General features: G+C 37.2%; 1 protein-coding gene across 1 annotated transcript in view; it reads left to right on the plus strand.

Moving 5' to 3' along the window:
• CFAP54 (cilia and flagella associated protein 54) overlaps positions 1 to 20316 on the plus strand; it is a 214072-nt gene that overhangs the window by 46072 nt on the left and 147684 nt on the right. The window contains exons 18-22 of the mRNA XM_016221795.2: positions 380 to 466; positions 558 to 679; positions 12744 to 12920; positions 16319 to 16411; positions 16663 to 16848. Coding sequence (XP_016077281.2) covers positions 380 to 466; positions 558 to 679; positions 12744 to 12920; positions 16319 to 16411; positions 16663 to 16848 — 665 coding nt within the window. The remainder of the gene's footprint in view (positions 1 to 379; positions 467 to 557; positions 680 to 12743; positions 12921 to 16318; positions 16412 to 16662; positions 16849 to 20316) is intronic.

Consider the following 20316-nt stretch of genomic DNA (forward strand, 5'->3'; position numbering starts at 1 on the left):
CAGGGACCGTGGATGGAAGCGGTTGTGAAAAGTTCATGAAAAGGGAGAGTGAACAGAAGCTGATTGGATCTTATTTATCAATCTTTAAGATGATTTTATTTAAGATGAAATGGAAAATACATATACACTTTTTTTGAGTGAGAAGTAATTTGAAAATTTTTGTGTCCTCTGGTATATTGTGGCAGATTATAAGAAGACCTGACACTAAAACTGCATTATAGTAGAATTGTTTGCATGTTTAATCCATCAGTGGAAAAAAGATAGCGTGATAAGAGGAAGCGATAATTTTACAAATGGATACTTATTCTTTAGTGTTTAGAAAGTATGTCCTTTCTTGGATATGAGCCTGGTTGTAATGGTGGTCCCCTTCTTCCTCCAGTTTTGCAGACTCTGACCGTTAGCAAAAATACATCTTCCAAAAGTCCAGAAAAGCTAAAGCAACCTGGAAGCACTGATTGTTTTACAGGTAATTAAAACTGGGATGATTTGTCTTTCCAAAAATTTGGGATGATAGTTTTGATGTTACCCTTTGGTAAAATGTGTGTTCACTTTTCCAGAAGTAAGTGTCATGAACAAAATAGGGAAGAACAAGTTGTCCAAAGCACTTTTCTTGATGCGGAAGGCTCTTCTGATATTTGAGAAGGACACAGCCTCTACATCCTCACATGACTTTTTGATGGTAACAGTATATCATTCCTTCTTTTAGCCTTGACAAAATGGATGATTAAATGGAACAACCTCTGTTCAATGGATGATTTATTTCACTTTCCTAAAAATAACGTGTTGCCTTTCACATTAGATTATGAACCTTCAGGTTTACCGGATCTAGTCATCTGAGCAGTGGAACAGTTTGAGCAGGGGAACTAATCTACAGGGTGGGGCAAAGTAGGTTGACAGTGTGAGTACTTGAAACACAGAGTTTATTCTTGTATTATTATTTACCATGCAAACAACTGTAAACCTACTTTTGCCTCACCCTGTGAATCTCATCCTGAAATCTCCTGAAATGAGAAATTTGCTCTCTGTAGAGGCACCTTAACATGGGAAGTCAAATGCAATCTGAAGGATTAAAAATAAGGGCAATATATAGAATTTAAGTGACACTGTGGCAGCATAATCCATCCTTATTATGGCCAAGGTACCCTCTCTCAGATGGATATTGCTAATTTATGGACCAATTGCCTTGTTGATGTTGTCTCACTCTGGCCTGGATATCGTTCTGTGTTCTTGCTGACTCATTATATATCAACTTTAGAGTTTAAATTCTTGAGGGCAATAGTATTTCAAGTTATGGAAAATTTTTCCCCTGCATATGACCCACAAAAATTTGGTTGTATTGTCTGAGTGAACGGCACATGATGAGGCGGAGAATAGTGCTACAAGTAGATTGGCTGATAGGGGAAAGAAAAAAAGCAGGCCAATGCTGGCAGGAGGGTGCAGAGGGGAGAAGCATTTAAGAGAGGAATTTTAGCATATTTATATACTGAGAATGAAAAGCCGGGAAGAAAGAGAGAAACTGAAGATATGACAGAGCAGTTAGTACATAAAGTGGAGTCTGATGGAAGAGGGAAGGTGATGAGATTGAAAGCACAGATAAGGGGATTCATCTTCAGTGGAGACCAGGCTACAGGGCAGACACCTCATCCTCTGACACCGAGGGAAAGGTGGAAAGAACAGATGCAGATTTAATTAAGTCTGTTGTGCGGAGGCAGAGTTGAGTTGATACCCTCTTATCTCAGTCATCTGATAAGGTAGGAGGCAAAGATATCTGCCAAGAACAGTGAATGAGGGTGGATAGTTGGACTGAAGAGAGAGATGATAATTGGAGAGAGTGGAGAAGCACGGATAAGAGGAAGGTGACTCCAAGTTAAAGGACTGACCACCATGATGAGTCCTAGCTGAGGTTAAAGGCTGCATTTTTAGGGGGCCCCGTACACATAGTGGCAGTACATTATCCTGGTGTGGTATTTTTAGTAGCTGTGAAAACAGAATATTTATGACATCAGAGTTTTGTATAGGGTTGGATTTTTACAAAAATAAAAGCACAGGTTAAAAGTTTATAATAAAAAATGGGCTCAGATTGAGTAGGAAAGGAAAAGATGCCATCAAGGGGTTTAAAGACTTGGTGGCTATGGAGATGCTAGGAGACTGGACATCTCTATGAAGCCAGTGACCAAAATATCAGAGTCTGAAAGAGCTAGAAGGATAGGTTTTGAGGTCAGAAAGTAGAATATTGGAAGTTAAGATTTTTGATATGTAGCACTTCCTGGTCATTTGCCTGTTACTGTATCCATCCAGTGAATGTTTTTGAGTGCCTATGATCCGTTCAGCAAATACTTACTGAAAGCTGTCTGTGTGCCTGGTATTATGCTGAGTACAGGGGGACAAAGTCAAACACACAAAAATCCTTTGTTTATTGAACAAATATTGGTACATTGCCTACTCTTTGTGGTCCCTGCCTTCAAGATAAATCTAGTCTGTAGGAACATAGACAAGTAGGTAGTTATGGGTGAGTGCCATAGATACTTTAATTATAAGAGTGTCAGAAGAGTTCATCAAGGGAAGACCTAGCCCAGTAGTGGGAAATGTTTAAGGAAACACCTAGAAAAGGTGACATGAAATTGAATACTGAAGGGTGAACAGGAGTAGTCAGAGGAGGAAGACAAAGGTGGAAAGGACACTGCAGGCAGAGAGAACAGCATGTGCAAAGGTCCTGAGGCTAGTTAGGTCACAGAGCACTTGTAGTCCATTAGGTCATTCAGTGTGATAGAAGCTTAGATGCAATGGCAAGGGGTGAGGGGTTGTTGGAAGAGGACAGTAAGAGGTGAGAGCAGAGAGAAAGTAGTCTAATTTGTAAGAAGTCTAAGGACTTTAGATGGGCACATGCTGTGGATGTTCAAGGTGGAAAAGACTGTCCTGGCTGTGTTAGGGAAGAGCCTCATTACATTCGAATTTTCAGCATTTGAATGAAGGGGTTTGATGGTGGTGTTGGGTAGTCTCAGCTGACAAGGCCAAATGGCGTGTGATCTTTGCTGGAAGACAGTTTTACAGCAGGTGCCTCTGTGGCAAGTTGCCACCCTCTCATGCTTGGAGGGCATTGGTATTCAGTCCGATCCATATGGCAAAAAAGCTCATCTTTGAGAACTGTTTTTCTCAGGATTAATCTTGTGGCCTCTCAGAGCCTGCAGAGACTAAAACTTCCAGGGGTTTTCCCTTTTATTTTATTGTGATTCAATCTTGTTTTTTTTTACTGTCATAAAATGCCCATTCTGGTTAAATCTCTGTCTTCCTACCACTGACACCGGGAAACAAACTGGAGATGTGGGGGGTCTGAAATTTCCATATTCTCCTTTCTCAAGTGAAACTACTTTAGTTAAGCAACATTGTAAATATAATGCCCTTTGAGGAGAGACTCATGACATGCATTTTGAGACCCTACTTTTTATGGAGGGTCCTCTTTAAGGGTTTTCACCAACTAGCAAGTCTTGAATTTTTATTTATTTAGAAGTCCTGAAGTCTTCTGCAGCCACCTCTGCTCCTCAGTGGTAGTTTTTATCCAAGTGTTAAGGTTTAATGATCAGTCCTCAGGGTACTCTCATAAATAAAGATATTATGGCTCAAGTAATTGCCAAACTTTCTTTCCATAAAGAAGACAAATAAATTTCTTTCCCTTGGCAATCATTTTTTACTGGGACATATTACAGAATGTTTTACATTATCATGATCTTGTAATAAAATTATCCCCAAATCAGCAACTGATATGTCAACCGATACTGTGAAATGGTTTGAAAAGCCTGTGTCTTTTCAGAACTCTTAAATAATTCATACCCTGTTTTAGTTTTTCAAAAGTTTCCTGACCTTGAGCAGCTGGATAATCTCATCGGGTGTCTGTTTTAGTACAAATCAATTAAATATGGACAAACTTGTTGCCATGAATGTGAGACAAACCTTTCCTAGTTCACTGTTAGCTTTCCAAACGAGATGACTTTTTTTCTTGATTATGGGGGATTTATTTTTCCTATTTTTCTGTCTTGATTATTTGACTTCTGGAAGTTCATATTGGCTTTTATACATTATACCTCTAATTAATTAATTAATTAAATTGTAAATCCTCACCTGAGGATACGTTTTTCATTATTTTAGAGAGAGAGGAAGGGAGAGGGAGAGAGAAACATTGATGTATGAAAGAAACATCGATTGGCTGCCTCTTGTATGTGCCCTGACTGGGGATTGAACCTGCAACCTGGGTATGTGCCCTGACTGGGAATCGAACCTGTGACCCTTCAGTGTGTGGGACAATGCTCTAACCAACTGAGCCACATCGTCCAGGGCCTCAAAATTATTTTAATGGCTTGCACGTAGTCATTTGAGATTTCCTTGATTTTCTATTTCTGATCAAATAGAGCAGTCATTCTGTGGTGTATCATCTTTGCCCTTGGAGTCCAGCAACTGAGCATTCACCATCTTTGTAGATGGGATTTCTCATTGGGAAGAGGCAGGACTACTCCTCCATCCATGTGCTAAGTGTTACTGGGACAGGGTTGTCTATTGTTGTTTTCTGTTCAGCGTATATTTCTGCTTCCAAACAATTTCTCCTTCCCCACTGGATGTAATCAGGTAGGACTTTTCAGGGGCTTTCTTCCCTGATGGCCCAGATGAGGGCTAGTGATGCAAGCTGGGCCAGTTCGGTGCTCCCTTTTTGGAATCTGAATCTTGAGCAGAGGGATAAAAAGAATAAAACTAGTTGGCATTCATTCATTCACGCCCGTGTCCTGATCAGACAATCATCCTTTTGTTCTGTAGATCTCCATACGTTAGTGGGCCTGCTTTGGTCCAGGTCTGGTTTTCCTGCTGCTTATGTTGCAAAGAACCCCAACTGATGCATCTAATTTTCTCCTAATATTATTTGTTGGAACCTAAACAAATTGATAATTGAGATGATTTTAGCAGTTCCAAATTCCAGTAATTATGCTTCAACTTTAAGCAAAGGAACATTGAGTTAGCAGATTATTTTTTATAATTGATACAGAATCTAATTTTATGGCCCTAGTTTGAAACCAGAACTAATGAAGATGCCCAGGCCACTAGAAGTTCTAATAACTCCTGCCTTTAATATTTCCTAAGTTTACATCTTGATGTCCCCTAAATATACTCTTTTAACTAGGAGAGCAGTAATTGGATTACTGAGCATAATTGTTTTTCCTATTTTATAGCATTTTAGTCAAATCAATTCTGTTTGTTTTGTTTTTAGGGAAGAGTCTCTGTGAACTAATTTTTTCAGAGATCTTCTCAGCTCTTTCTAATTGCTCTGTGCTGAAGTCTTCCTCATAAAGAGCAAACCTTTTATGATTCTGACCCCTCCCATGAGATCATGTTTTGACCTCCAGGCTTCAAACTACTGACAGAAATTTAAGCATATTTATATTTTAGGTTTTTTTCTTTTAACTTTTTTAAGGGTATTGCACAGGCAAGTTCATTGGGTGGGCTGCCTTTCTGGTGAAGACAGTAATGTAGTATAATGCTTAGGGAGTATAGGGCCTGGATTTAGAGTTTTGATTCTGCCACTGACTAGCCGTATGACTTAAATCAAGTTACTTGTGCTCTCTTAAGTTTTAATTTCTTTATCTGTAAAATGTGGGTTCTTAGGAATATTAAATGAAATGATGCACATTTAATGCTTAGTGTTTGGCACGGAGTAAGCAGTCAATGTTGTTAGCCAATAATATTATGATTACTGCTGCTCTATCTTCCACTTTAAGCACTCTGGTACCTTCTGTTCCGTCACATCAGAACTGTTTTCTGGTGCTTTAGGTGTATTTTTCTCTATCAAACTACACATTTTCCTGTGTTTTCTCTTACATCAATCCTACATATTGTATATTTTATTCTAAGCAATATTCCTTCCCAGGGTTCTTGGATATGACTTAATTTACTTTTCATCTCCTTCTGAGATGTACATAATAATCTTAAGAACCCAGACTATACCTCGGGGAGATCTACTAGAGAGGTAGTAAATAAGGCACTTTATCATTGCAGTCTTATGATAGCTGCCATATGTCTTAATCATGTCCTTTAAGATCACATTATATTTCTCCATAAGTGTTTTGCTGCACTGTGGGTGTTAAGCCATCGTCAGATGTGTTTACCATCAACCTGTCTTCATAAGCATTGAGTAGCTTCTGAAAAGAGGCATGTCTCGGTTTCTGCAGTGGCAACGATAGGCAGAGAGATTTCATTCAAACATTAACCTTTTGGACTTTAGTAGTACTGTTTTGGGGCACATTGCAGCACAAACCCCCACTGAAAAACACTCATAATCTCCTTCCTTTGTGAATTGGTGTAGGAGCCGCTTTCCACTGAGGTTCCACGGCTGATTCTTCTCCCGTGATAGGTAAGGGCTGGTTTCTTCTTTCACGCTTAGTAAGCCCCATGACTTGGCAGGCACTGTGCTAGGTGTGAGGATATAGGAGAAGTGAGGAGACCTCTAATCAGGGAATGGTTGTGTAGAGTTTGCAGTTGCAATACTTTGGTGTTCTAGAGCATTGCTGTCACAGGTAACAATCACGCCCACATTGATGTCACGTTCTCTGAGTAGAGCTAGTTTCATGTGAATTTTTCTTTCTTGATTTTTTTGGGACTTTTTCTCTGGTGATATTTCCTCCTTTCTATCTGAGAAACCCCCTTGAAAACCCCTTAGTCACTTTCTCATAAATGGAAGCTTACCAAGCTTACCAGCGGCTTAATGATTTGGCTCACTAAATTAGGATTTTAATTTCATTTTCTTTTTTCCCCCAAATACATCTTTATTGATTTCAGAGAGAGGAAGGGAAAGGGAGAGAGAGAGAGAGAAACATCAATGATGAGAGAGAGTCATTGACTGGCTGCCTCCTGCATGCCCCCCACTGGGGATCGAGCCCACAACCTGGGCATGTGCCCTGATGGGGAATCGAACCGCCATCTCCTAGATCACAGGTCGATGCTCAACCGCTGAGTTATGCCAGCTGGGCTAGGATTTTAATTTCTAACTAGCATTAGGGTTTACCTTGAGTCCTATTATAGAATTTATCTGATTTACCTAAATCAAGGACTTTGTTTCAGACTTTTCTTCTGTCACCTTTCACTTAAAACTTTAATATTGTTTATATTGTTATTAACACTGTAGTATTTGTACTAACCTATTTCTAATCAGGCCATGGGAATCTGAATGAGTTGATCAAGACTTAATCAGAACATTTTAAACATGCTTTCTTAAAATGCATTATAGTCCAGATCCTCCTCTTCTGTCATAGTTTCATACGTCTTTCATTCAGAACACACTTACTGAACCTGAAGAGATAAAGCACTTGCCATCAAGACACTCGTTAGAGAGTATGGACAGTCATGTCCACAGATACCTTATTGCATAATACTTGCCAACATAAAGATTGCGTGAAATGAAGGGAATGAGCACCTAAACGCAGGGGACTTATTTTGGAAGAAGTCGGCGGCGGAGATGTGTGAATGGGTCTTGAAACACTGAAAAGGGTGTAAGACCCTCCAGGAAGAGGAAAATGCAGGGGCAGAGACTTAGAGACATGAAAGAATATAGTGTTATCAGGGAATGTGTGACACCTTTTCTCCTATGGTTTTGGAGGTTAGGTTGGGTAGGGTGGTAGCTCTGGGGAAAAAAAAAAGTAGGGAGGGAGATAAGGCTGGGAAGTGGAGTTGTAATCAGAATAAAAAGGGCTGTGGAGGAGTTTGCACTGTAACGAGCATTGGAGGAGCCATTGACGGGCTAGGCAACTGAAGGTTTAAGAGCCTACAGACTGAGAGGAAGGGTAGGAGGCTGATTTACTCGCATAAATCAGTGGTTCCCAAGCCCCTGCTGTGCTTCAGAATTATCCTTGCATTTGTTAATAATAGATGGTCAAGCTGCTCCCCTGTCGATTTTTATGAAGTGGATTTGGAGTAGGGACAGCTATCTTAATTTTTAAATAAACTTCATAGATGATACTGATCGATAGCCAGATTTAAGAAATGCCTGTGTGATAGCCCATGGCAGGAAGTTTAAAGATCTCAGTTGGGTTCATGGATATTCAGAGAGAAGTGCCTAGTGTCAGGTCAGAAGATGCTAGCGTCCACCAGGTTCAGCCGAGTGTGAACTGCTGAGGCGATTTTGGAAATAAATGTAGAAAGCCCAGCGCACTTGGCTAGTTATTTGAGATGGAGCCCAAGGCAGTCTGTGTTAATATAAGGGCCAGTGAGACAGTGCTGCTGGTGTATTTTAAGGCCCCAAACATAATACAGAGGAAGGAAATGTCTCCAGGGTTTGAAGGTATTGGTCCCCTTCCCTATGTTGCAGAGCTTTCCTCAGGCTGATTTTACTTGTTCTCACACAACCTGAAATAATCAGTCTCCATAGCCTGTGATGCACGTGAGGCTACATTAACACTTACTGTTTAAATCCTCGCCTGCGGATATGTTTATTGATTTTTAGAGAGAGAGGAAGGGAGAAGGAGAGAAGAGAGGGAAACATGGACGTGAAAGAGATATACCAGTTGGTTGCCTCCTGTGTGCATTCGTACTGGGGATTGAACCTGTAACCTAGGTATGTGCCCTGACCAGTAATCGAACCCACAACCTTTTGGTGTACGGGACAATGCTCCAACCAACCAAACCACTTTGCCAGGGCCAGAACACAATGGATTTTATTTACCTTCTGTCCTACTAGGAATTTATTCACTCAAAATTGTCCCACAGTTACCTGGGGAGCCTACTTACCTTGTTCAGCTCTGGTCTCTTCCTCACCAAGCTTCCACCTGTTATTGCTTTTCAAGGGAGCCCTTCTCTGTGGGCACATCTGTCTTCCCAAGTTGCCAAGGCTGGCCTGTGGTCTGTGGTAGAGGGTAGAAGGGTGAATGAGCCTCTGCCCAGCCCTGTGCTGGTGCATCCTCTGGGCTGAACCGGCACTGCTGATGCCTTGACTCTCATTCTTTTAGACATAGCTCCTTCAACATCAGACCCTTACCCTTTTCCCATCCATTTCCCTCCACAGTTTGATTGAATGAGTGAAAAAGTGGAGATAATGGAGAATAACAGATGCCATTCTATCTCCTTGATTAATCTACTGATTCATTCATTCAGTGATTCAGTAGTTACACTGAGCACCATGTGTATATAAATTAGCTTTTGAGTCTAAACATCTAAGGTCTCTGGCATGTGGGCTCTAGAAGCATAGTAGTTATGTAATAAAGTCATTCTCACACAAAGGAACAATTGACCTATGCAGATGGCTTAGACTCCTGAACTATGAGTGCAGAGAAATTTTCAACGTCTTCTGGCACAGAACAAGTGGAATTAAAAAACCATTTATTAACTACAGACACATTTTAATCATGACTAATGATTTTAGACCCTATGTCAACCATTTCTAATAAAAAATAAAAATGAGAAATTAATTCTGATTTCAATTTAGGCCAAGCTTTATTATTTTAGGAAAAAATGTATGATGCTATAGTTTTAGAGCCTATACACTCCCACAGGGAACTGATCTACTCACCCAGCTTTAAATGTCACTCTGATGCATATGACTCCCAGATCCTATCTCCAGTCTTATCCTTTCTTTTGAGTTTGAGTCCTGATTTCCCAATGAAAGCTTCAAACTCAGCATGTCTTCTGTTGGGGAAACAGCACAGGTTTTTGTATCTGAGTGAAATTCATTTGAAATTTGGTAGGCATTTTGCCTTCTTATTTTCATGATTTGCTTTCTGGTATTAAATTTGGTAGAACTTTCAGAATAAAAAGGAATAGTGGCAGTCTTTCTCCTCCTGGATGTTATTGATGATTCTTTTAGTGCTCCACTATTGCTATGATTTTGTTGATTGGCTAAAATTAATATTTTTCCGCATGCTAAAGAAAGAGCTTTCTGAGCTTATTGAGCTTTGCCTCCCACTCCCAGCTTTACTGAGGTGTAATTGACAAATGAAATTGTAATATATTTAGAGTGTGCAATGTGGTCCTTTGATATATGTATACATTGCAAAATGATTACCACAGTCAGGTTAATTAACACATTTATCAGCTCACATGGTCACTTTTTTTGTGTGGTGAGAACAAATATACTCTCTTAGCAAATTTTAAGTATTCAAAACAGTATTATTAACTATAATCACCATGCTGTACATTAGATCTTTAGAACTTACTCATTTTTTAAAAATATGTTTTTCTTTATTGATTTTAGAGAGAGAGGGAGAGGGGAAGAGACAGAGAGAGAGAAACATCAATGTGAGAGAGACACATTGATTGGTTGCCTCCTGTATGTACCCCAACTGGGGATTGAACCCGCGACCTGGGTATGTGCCTTGACGGGGAATCGAACCAGCAACCTTTTGGTGCATGAGATGATGCCCAACCAACTGAGCCACACCGGCCAGGGCTAGAACTTACTCATTTTATAACTGAAAGTTTATATCCTTGGACCAACATCTCCCCATTCCCCAGTTTTACTTCTTCCTTTAAGGATTGGGTGCCTTTTACTTCATTTTCTTTTCTGATTGCTCTGGCTAAGATATCCAGTACCATGTTGAATAGGGGTGGTAAGAGTAGTCACCCTTGTCTTGTTCCTATCTTAGAGGGAATGCTTTCAACCTTTCACCATTGAGTGTGATGTTGGCTGTGGGTTTGTTATATATGGCCTTTATTATGTTGAGGTATGTTCCTTTGTATGCAATTTGTTGACAAGTTTTTATCATAAAAGGCTATTGAGTTTTGTCATATTCTTTTTGACTCTACTGAAATGATCATATTATTTTTATTTTTATTTTTATTTTGGTAATGTGGTGTATAGCATTTATTGATTTGAATCGCATTTATGGTGAACCGTCTTTGCATCCCAGGACTAAATCTTGCTTGATCATTGTGTGTGATCCTTTTAATATATTGTTGAATATGGTTTACTAATATTTTGTTACGGATTTTTACCTCTGTGTTCATCAGGAATATTGGTCTGTAGTTTTCTTATAGTGTCCTTTTCTGGCTGTGGTATCAGGGTAATGCTGACCTTGTAAAATCACTTTGGAAATGTCCCTTCTCTTCAAGTTTTTGGAAGAGCTTGAGAAGGATTGGCATTAATTATTCTTAAAATTTTTGGTAGAATTCATGAGTGAAACCATCTGGTCCTATGCTTTTCTTTATTGGGAGGTTTTTTGATTACTGATCATCATCTTGTTATCGGTCTGTTTGTATTTTCTGTATCTTTATGATTCTGTATTATACAGTAAGAAGATTGCTCTGTGTTTTTAAGTACAGTTATATTTCAGATTTTGTTATCAAAATTATAATAAATTTGTAAAAATTTTTGAGAAGCTATCTCTGTAGTTAGGAATATAAAAAATGGCATAGGAATTATTAGTTCTTTCATATCTGAAATATTTTTAAGTGAAATCAGTTGAGCCTGACACTTTTGTGGGAAGTATTTTTTGGATATATTTTCTAGTTTCTTCCATCATTATTCCTGTGTTCAAGTTTTCTGCTTCTTGAGTCAGTTTGCTGGTTTTGTATTTTGATCCTTAATGACCAATGACTTTGTAAATCTTTTCATGTGCTTATTGGCCATTTGTATATCCTCTTTGGAAAAATGTTGGTTCAAACCCTTGGCCTATTTTTTAGTGGGGTTGTTTGTTGTTTCATTATGGACTTGTGACAATTTTTTATATATTCTAAATGCAAGTCTTTTATCAGATACAAGATTTGTAAATATTTTCTCCCATTCTGTCAATTGTCTTTTCACTTTTTTGACGGTATCATTTGAAGCTTTTAATTTTGATGAGCTCCTAACACCAGGTCATGAAGATTTACTCCTACATTTTCTTCTAAGAATTTTATTATTTTAGCTCTCACACTTGGATCTATAATTCATTTTGAGTTAGTATTTGTATTTGGCATGACATAGGGGTCCAACTTTATTCTTCTGCATGTAGATGTCTAATTGTCCCAGCACTGTCTGTTAGAAAGGCTATTTCTTCTCTATCATCCATTGAATTTGAATGTTTAAGTCCGATTTTGCTTTAGAGCTCAATTAGAGTGTCTTTGTCTTTTAACTTAATTTAAAAGAGGAGTTTAGCCTGTTTACATGTATTATTATTGCTGACATATTTATAAGTCTTACTTTGAAATATTATTTAGATCTTCTGGTTGTTATGTTTTCTTTTTCCTTTTATTCTATATATTATCACTCTGTGTAACCTTGTAAAACAGGGATTGCCTTTCCTTCAGGTTTACATGATAAGTGTTTTTATCTGTTTTATTTCTTCTTGCTGATAGGAAGAAACTCTCGATATTCCTTTAAAAACCATTTATACCACTCATTGAGAGTTACATTTCAAGTTGCATTAAGAGTAGGTATACAGTTCACTAGTATAAACATAAATGATTGTGTTATGAACTTTTTAAGGACAATGAAATATGATGGTAGGTATTCAGAGGGTTTGATTAAAAAATGAAATGTCTCATGTTAATGTATTCTAATAATAAACATATTAGACATAAATAAGACACTGTTGCCTTATTTAATAATTATTTTTTACTTAGCCTTATTTAGTAACTATTTTTTTTACTTCTGGAAAATCATCCAGTGCTTGAAATATGTATATCACCAAAGCTCAAAGAATTATATACAGCAAGATAGTGTTGTTTACCATTACTACAAATATAAATGAAATTAAAGCTCTTGAAATATATTTTTCTCTTTTCACACTTTATTATAGGAAGCATATTCTTTAATTAAGAAGATTGAAGTAGAACAAAATGCCCTATATTTGTATCAGAAAAATGTGGAAAGTTCAAAAAGAAAGAAAAGCAAGGTCCCTCCTCCACCTATCCTGCTGTCCCGAACTCATTGTTCTGTGACATTGAAACCTGCTCCATTTATTTCAGATGTTAAGGTATGTTGTCCACTATGATCTTTACCAGAGGCACAGCAACATAAGTACTTGTATGACTATAATGATTGATACTTCTATTGCGTTTAGGGCTTGACTAGTCTTATTTATAAGCATTGAACACTGGGATTAGTATTCTGATGTCTTTAGTTTCTTCATGACCTGTTTCTTTTTATGCTATTTCCCTTTATGCTCCATATAGTCCTGCTATACCCATGTATATAGTACAGAGAAACAATAGGCAAGCATTTCTAAGTATTTTCGTCACCATGACATAGTCATATGCTGGCATTCTAGTGGGACACTTGAAGAGGGTAGAAGAGCCAGTGACAGAGATGAGGAAATGTGAGGATGGCGAACTTAGAGGCTCTTTCCATAGTTCTTGCAAATAAATGAGGAGTTTTGTGTGTTTTTTTAATGCAAACAAATGACAATTTCAGCCATATTATAAATAATAAATTTTTATGTATTTATTGAAGAATGAGCTCTATCTCCCATCCCCAGGGCCTTGGAACTCAGCCTAAATGCAACTGTAACTTGAGATTTAGTTTCCTCACAAGCATTTGGTTCCACCTAATTTATATTTTAAATATTACCTTTTCCTTTTTTGGATAATCAGCAACATGCTCTTCGATATTATATAAAGAATAAAGTTGTATCTTTGAGTCTCTTTAGGATGTTCCACTTGAATTTATATTTATTGACTTGATATAGTGGAAAGGTCATGGTCTTTAAAGTCAGACAGATATAGGGTTAAAATTCTAGCTCCACCCATTGCTAGCAGTGTTACCTTAGGAATCTAAATATGCTTCCTGAGGTGTTTTGTGTTTTTGTTGTGCTTTCATTTGTAGAATATGTTTACTGTGAAAATTAAATGAGGTATTATATTATATTCTTGGTATATTAACTGTTGTTCCCCCATAAACATATGTAGTAAAGTTTGCCAAAAACAATTAATGATGTTATAGACCGTGGTTACATGCTTTCATGATTTTTTTCATAAATTTTGTCCAGTGAGCATTGAATATCTAGTATCTATCAAGCTCTTTGTAAGGTAATTAAAAATAAATAAAACATGGTTCTAGTTGTTTGAGGAGCTTTAAACTGCTGGTAGATGGATGTCAGTGAGAAGTAATACCCCCTTCACAGTGCTTTATAATTGGGGGAATAGAAGTAGCTTTCATCTTATACCTGACTGTGCTATAAGAAATGCATTGTTTCAATCGCTAGCAGCTCTGCAATTCAACTTTGGATTTTTTGGATCTGTTGAAAGAATAAGATGTCACTGATTTTGGAAATACAGTGCAGAACTAAGACTGGATGATTTACCAAGAGTTTTTGTTGTTGTTTTTCAAATGTTTTGGTTTATTTTACCAAAATCTTATTTTTTATGTATTTCAAATTAGTGACTAGTTTATTTCATAATGCTTAGAAATAGAAAAACATGAGTCTCACATTTGACTTGTAGTTGTTGGACTTGTCACTTAGCACATTATATTAAGTTTATGTATGTAATACGTTGGCGGAGTTGTATGCTCCAGGAAATTACCTTCTGTTTCCTACTGAGCAGCACTAGATGGTGCTGTGGGCTTAAATTCATTTTCTGGTTTGAGGATTCAGCCATCTTTTGTTTGATCAAAATCACTGTTAAGGTATTTGTTTCATTAAAATCTATTTTAATAGTTGACAGTGCTGATGTTATTTATATAGGTTTACTTCTAAAGGTAGTGATGATCTGTTATCATGTCATTGCTCTTATGTAGATTCTAATCACACATTGCTTCTTATAATTAATTACACAAACTAAGATGTTTTCATCTGTGGAACAAATGATGAATAGAGCCTGCTTGTAAATATGCTTTTAGAGAGAATTTTACCCTTCAAATTTTGGTTGATAAATAGAGCTTGACTCTTAGGGCAGTAATGTTTCAAGTCATAAAAATAGTCTTTCTGCCTTTTTTTTTTTCTTTCTATGAAAATGGTACTTTATTTGTTGGGAAGTCAACGAAAGCTAGTTTCTCATTTTTGTGTGAGATTCATTTGATTTCTTTTCCTGTCCTCCAGCTTCCAAGTTTCTTCAATGCTCTCTCTGTCCTTAGAGTTCTCCTGCCTTTGTATAGTGCTCCTTAATCACTTGAAAATTTTTTGGAAACACAAAGGTTTGTCCACCTGCACCAGAAATTCTTCTTCACCGAGGCTGTGTAGGCTTGGGTATATGTAATTTTTTAAAATGGTTGATTCTGTACAAGGCATATTTTAAAAAGTGATTCTGCTGCATAGTCAGAGTTGAGAACTACTTGCACAGACAAGACACAATTAAGATTTTTCTGAAGAAAAATCTAGAAGAGAGAGCAGGCTAAGCTATAAGAAGCCTTTGCTTCTTAGAGACAATTACATTTCCCTTGTCATCCAGCTTCCTTTGTAATTTAGGAGTTGAGATGTTGTGAAGTAGGATCTATGGGGTAAAGGGAATGCCACAATGACGACAATTCCTCTGCCCCTAACCCCTGGACAGTATGGTTCCTGATAATGCTAGTCCCTAAGTATCAACTTGCTCCCTTATAGTGAGAATAGTTCATTACAGTAAGGAATCTCCATAATTTTGACATTTTGGCAGAAAGACCATTGTCTAAGCATTTAATTAAGCATAAGTTTGGCTGTTTTAGTAGAATGTACATTTTTGCTTTTGGTTATGCCTCTTTAAGAATTATCAAAAGAATATCATGTGTCAGAAAATGCATAACTAGACGAAAAAATTACCCATAATCTTACCATTTTATTATCCCAAATCTACCACTGTTCTTATTTAGGAATATTTTCTTCCAGGCTTTTTCATATGTATTTTTATATTTTATTTTAAATACAACATTTTAGTATCTTGCTTCTTTTTCACTTACTTTTTTTGTCATATGTGATTAAATAAAATACGAAAGTTATTTCAGTGTTGATCTTTTATCCCCATCAAGATTAAGTTGTCTTTGGAGTCACTGCCTGCCACTGCCTGACCTTGGGCCAGCTATTAAACATTTCTGCATCTTCTTTTCCTGTAAAGCAGAATGACAGTAGTAATCCCATCTTATAGGGCTGTTGTGAATATTAGAAAGTTTATGTAAATTTCCTAACAATACTCAGCACATAGGAACTGCTCAGTTAGTGGTAGTTAAAAGAATTAATAATGAATAATACTTTAGTCTTGTTAGTCCCAGGTAAACCAGCCCTACGTCTACCTTTAAAAAAAAAGATTAAACCTAAGTACTTTTGTAGACTTAGATGTCATGTTTTAAAACTTGCATAGTTGCTCTTTTATTTAGAAAAGTGTTTCTTTACCACATCCTGATGAAGGAAGTTGAATGCCTTGTTAAGCAGACTACAGATGCTGGGCTTGTCTCTCTCCTCGGCAGGTGTCGTGGTACTGCATTTTGGGCTGCAAAGCAGAAGGGAGCTATGGAAAAGTAAGACTAAACAATAATCATCTCCCCAACTCAGGAGAGGCGGTATGTCAAATAAAAACACACACCTCTAAATGTCAGAAAATCTTACCCCAAATCTCATTTAATGACAAATTATTTTCCTTCTGAAGTCATTATCATTGCAGTGAATTTCTCTTACGTCAGCTTGATGATGACTGAAATCCACCAGTAAATGAAAAAGTTTTTTTTTTACATATGAGGTTTACTTAATTATATACTTAAAGTTACACTGCTTTAATTTTCATACATAACTTGAAATATGTTTTTGTGGTTAGATACCAGCTGATGGTAAAAGCGTTTTTGAAGTGAAAGGGTTAGAAACCAATGAAAAGTATGTCTTTGCCGTTGCCGCCTACTCGTCTCATGGGAAGCTTGTCGGGGATGCTGTTGGGGAGACGACCAAGCCAGTCCTGGTCTACCCGCCTCTTTCTGCCGTGACGGCTCGCATGTACCTGACACAGGTAGAAGGGATTTCTGCTCACCTTTTTCTGTATGTGTTTTTCCATTGAGAGGTTACTAAGTAATTTCTAATGGGGGAAAAAAATCACAGCAGATATTCTAAAGCTCCTGTAATACATGTTTTCTGTTACTGCAATTTACTCTCATAAAATAGGAATCATCCCTTATTAGTGAGTTTGCTTTTACAATAACATTTTTTCTGGATTATATACGTAACACATTAATTTTAGAAAATGTGGAAAATACTGAAATGAATAAAGAAAAAAAAAGAATGTTATCTGTTCTCCTATCATCCAGAGGAGCAGTTCTTAACCTGAGGCAATTTTGGCCCCCAGGGGACATTTATCAGTGCCTGGAGACATTTTGGGTTGTCACAATCTGGAGGGGTGCCACTGGTATCTAGTGGGTAGAAGCAGGGGATGCTGCTAAGCACTGTACAATGTAAAGGACAGCCCCCCCTGTACAATGAATGATCCAGTCCAAAATATCAATAGTGCCAGTGTTGAAAGATCCAGAGATATCCTTTCATCTGTGTGTGTGTGTTATATGTACATATACACATATATGTGTATGAATTTATGTATATGTAACTTTAATCATAGTATACATATTATTTTATATTCTGATATTACCATTATATATAACTGACATTTTTCCATTCCACTAAATTATTATTTTAAAACATAATTTTTAACAGCTGCATGGTATTATCTCTCTTATAGCTAGGTCATGGTTTATTTAGTAACGTTTCGTTGGACAAATTTAGATGCTTTCCAGTCCTTTGCTATGATAAGCAAAGCTGTGATGCACATCTTTTTATATAAGTCTTAGCTTGCATTTATGATTACTTCCTTAGGATAAATATATAGAAGTGAAATTTCTGGGCTAATAGGGACAGACAGACCGGAGCTTAAATTTAGGCTCCTCACAGTAGCCATGTGATATTGGGCAAATAATCTACATCTGTGAAGCAGTTGGAATAATAATAATAGCTACCTCCCAGAGTGATTATGAGTATTAAGTGGAATTCCTCTGTCAGATGTTTAAGTATAGCACTTGTCACATAGTAGGCACTTAATAAATGTTATTATTGTATTTAGTTGAGGGTATATTCATGAGTAAACATTTTTGCTGAAATGATTACCTGACTTAAAACATGTCACCAGTGAATAGGACACTAGGAATAGTGTGACTCATTGACCTAAGTCTCAAGCATCTAATTTTAAGCCTCTTATTAACTGTAGAGCTGATGGCTCTTCTAAATTTTATTACATTTTTATTGTGCTATTTTTTTCTTTTAATAGTTAATTAGTATTATAAGTTAAGATCTTAGTGCTTTTTATATTATCATATTTTTCAAAGAAAATTAAATTGAGAGAACTGCTAGGATTTGCCTGGCATTGGTTTTGCATGTCATATTGGCTCCTGGTTTTCTAATGTTTTGATTTCTTTGGAATCTAATATGTTCCCTAATTTACAGTGATGGAGTTATTTCAAAATGAGGAGAATAGCATATTTTATCAAGGCCTAATTTTTCTCCAGGGAGTGGTTTGACTCTTGGGCTTCATTTGGCAGAACTTTCACTGAAAGTTAATAAAACTAAGTCCCAACTATACCACTGGGATAGTAAGAAGTGTCATAAAGTAATGACCTGTGTGTCTTTATTGATACGGCATTTGCAGCACTGCAGTCCATTGATGACAGTTTACGAGCGTTCCATCTCATAATGTTAAGTGGCTAAAGCAACATCTCACTTAGTAATAAATCTCCTTATTTACAAAAGCTTCAAGGTTCTAGCCAGAAACTGTACCTTTCTCTTGGAATTGCAGTCTGTTTTTATGAGAGTGGTTAGTTTTTAGTTTCAGGGTAGTTCTGTTCTTTAGGAAACATTATAAACATTCTTGTAGTAAGACACGGAGGTGTTTTACTAAATGCCTATTGTTCACTTGGCTTGTGGTTTTAGGTTGCACTTTCACTCAGCATTATTCTTTAGACATTAATACATTCAGGTGAATCTCCACTAGGGTTTCCCTTAATGCAGTACTTAAGCTGTCTGGGAAATTTTTTGAGGAACATGTATGATGATATATTTTCTGTGGATATTTTCCAGTTCCCCCCTCTTTATAGCCTTATTTCTTTTTATTCCTCCCCTTTAAGTTGGGAATGGCTAGGTAATGTGATACAAAATGTAGAAAATTAGGAATCTGTGAGCTGATTTTAGGCAGATTTCTTGGCCTCCATTTCCCTATCTGTAAAATGGATTTATGACAGAAGGCCATGTACTGAACTATTAAATCAAATAGTGAGTGGGCACAATGGCTGGTTGAGCAAAGGAGGTGTGGAATATCCTTTATTAAAAACTATTGTGTGACAGGCATTTAAAAATTCATCATTCCCTTTATTACAATTACTCTATGAGGGGGTATTATCACTTCCATTTTATAGCTGAGGAGATGGAGATTAATTTAATTCTTCCCCTGCCAGTCCCAGTTAATTCCAGAAAAGGTGTCTCAGGGAGGTTAAGTAATTTACCTAGGGTTACTTGGGTAGCAGATGGTAAGCCTGACACTTGAACCAGCTCATTCCTTTTCTATTGCTCTGTGCAGGTTCCAAAGAAGTCATGTGTTCAACATCTAAAATGTGCCCATTTCTTCTGGAGCTGACACCTCTCCCATCTTTTCTCTGCTTGGGTTTGGTGGTGTTTAGGAGGTCTTGCTAATCAGTGTTGGCAGCAGAATTTGGGGCTGCGACACGAGTGCTTTGTCAGTAATCACAATGGTGGCAGGAGAAAGGGAAATAAAGTTCATATATTTTTTCCCATTTTATATATGAATTCATTGAAAATATTTGATTAAGAGGTTTGCCTTTTGCCTATGACCATTGAAAAAATAAAAGAAAAATCTATCAGGTAAAAAAGATAGTTATCCCCATTTTTAAGCTCTTTAAGCTCTTCCCTCTCATCCTCTAAATATTACTACTCTCTCTACTCATCTGTTTATTGATGAATTATTTATTCACTCTCTGTTTTGTGCCAGGTACTATGCTAGACATCATCTCTTCTTCCTTTGAAGTATATATATATATTTATCAATCTCATTACCACAACAGTAGCCCTTGTTTAGATAATTTTGGTTTCAATTAAGACTTTGCAAGTAAGGGAACCAGCCTGGCTTGGGGAATGCACCCCCGGAAGGCTGCACAGTCCAGGCAGCTCTAGGTCTTAAACCACTGATTCTCTCCATACACCTGCTTTCTGTTTCTTTCTCTAAAGATTGAGTTTCTAAATTTATTGACGAATTATTTATTCACTCTCTGTTTTGTGCCAGGTACTATGCTAGACGTCATCTCTTCTTCCTATATCCAAAGATAGAGAGGTAAAGAAACTCAGTCTTTATATATCCCTTAAATTCAGCTATAAACAGAGACCAGCTAGCTGGTTCCTAATCTCGATTCCAAATTCTTGGGAAAGA

Source organism: Miniopterus natalensis, chromosome 2 (genome assembly GCF_054644295.1).
Source record: "Miniopterus natalensis isolate mMinNat1 chromosome 2, mMinNat1.hap1, whole genome shotgun sequence".
In the NCBI taxonomy this organism is placed as follows: Eukaryota; Metazoa; Chordata; class Mammalia; order Chiroptera; family Miniopteridae; genus Miniopterus; species Miniopterus natalensis.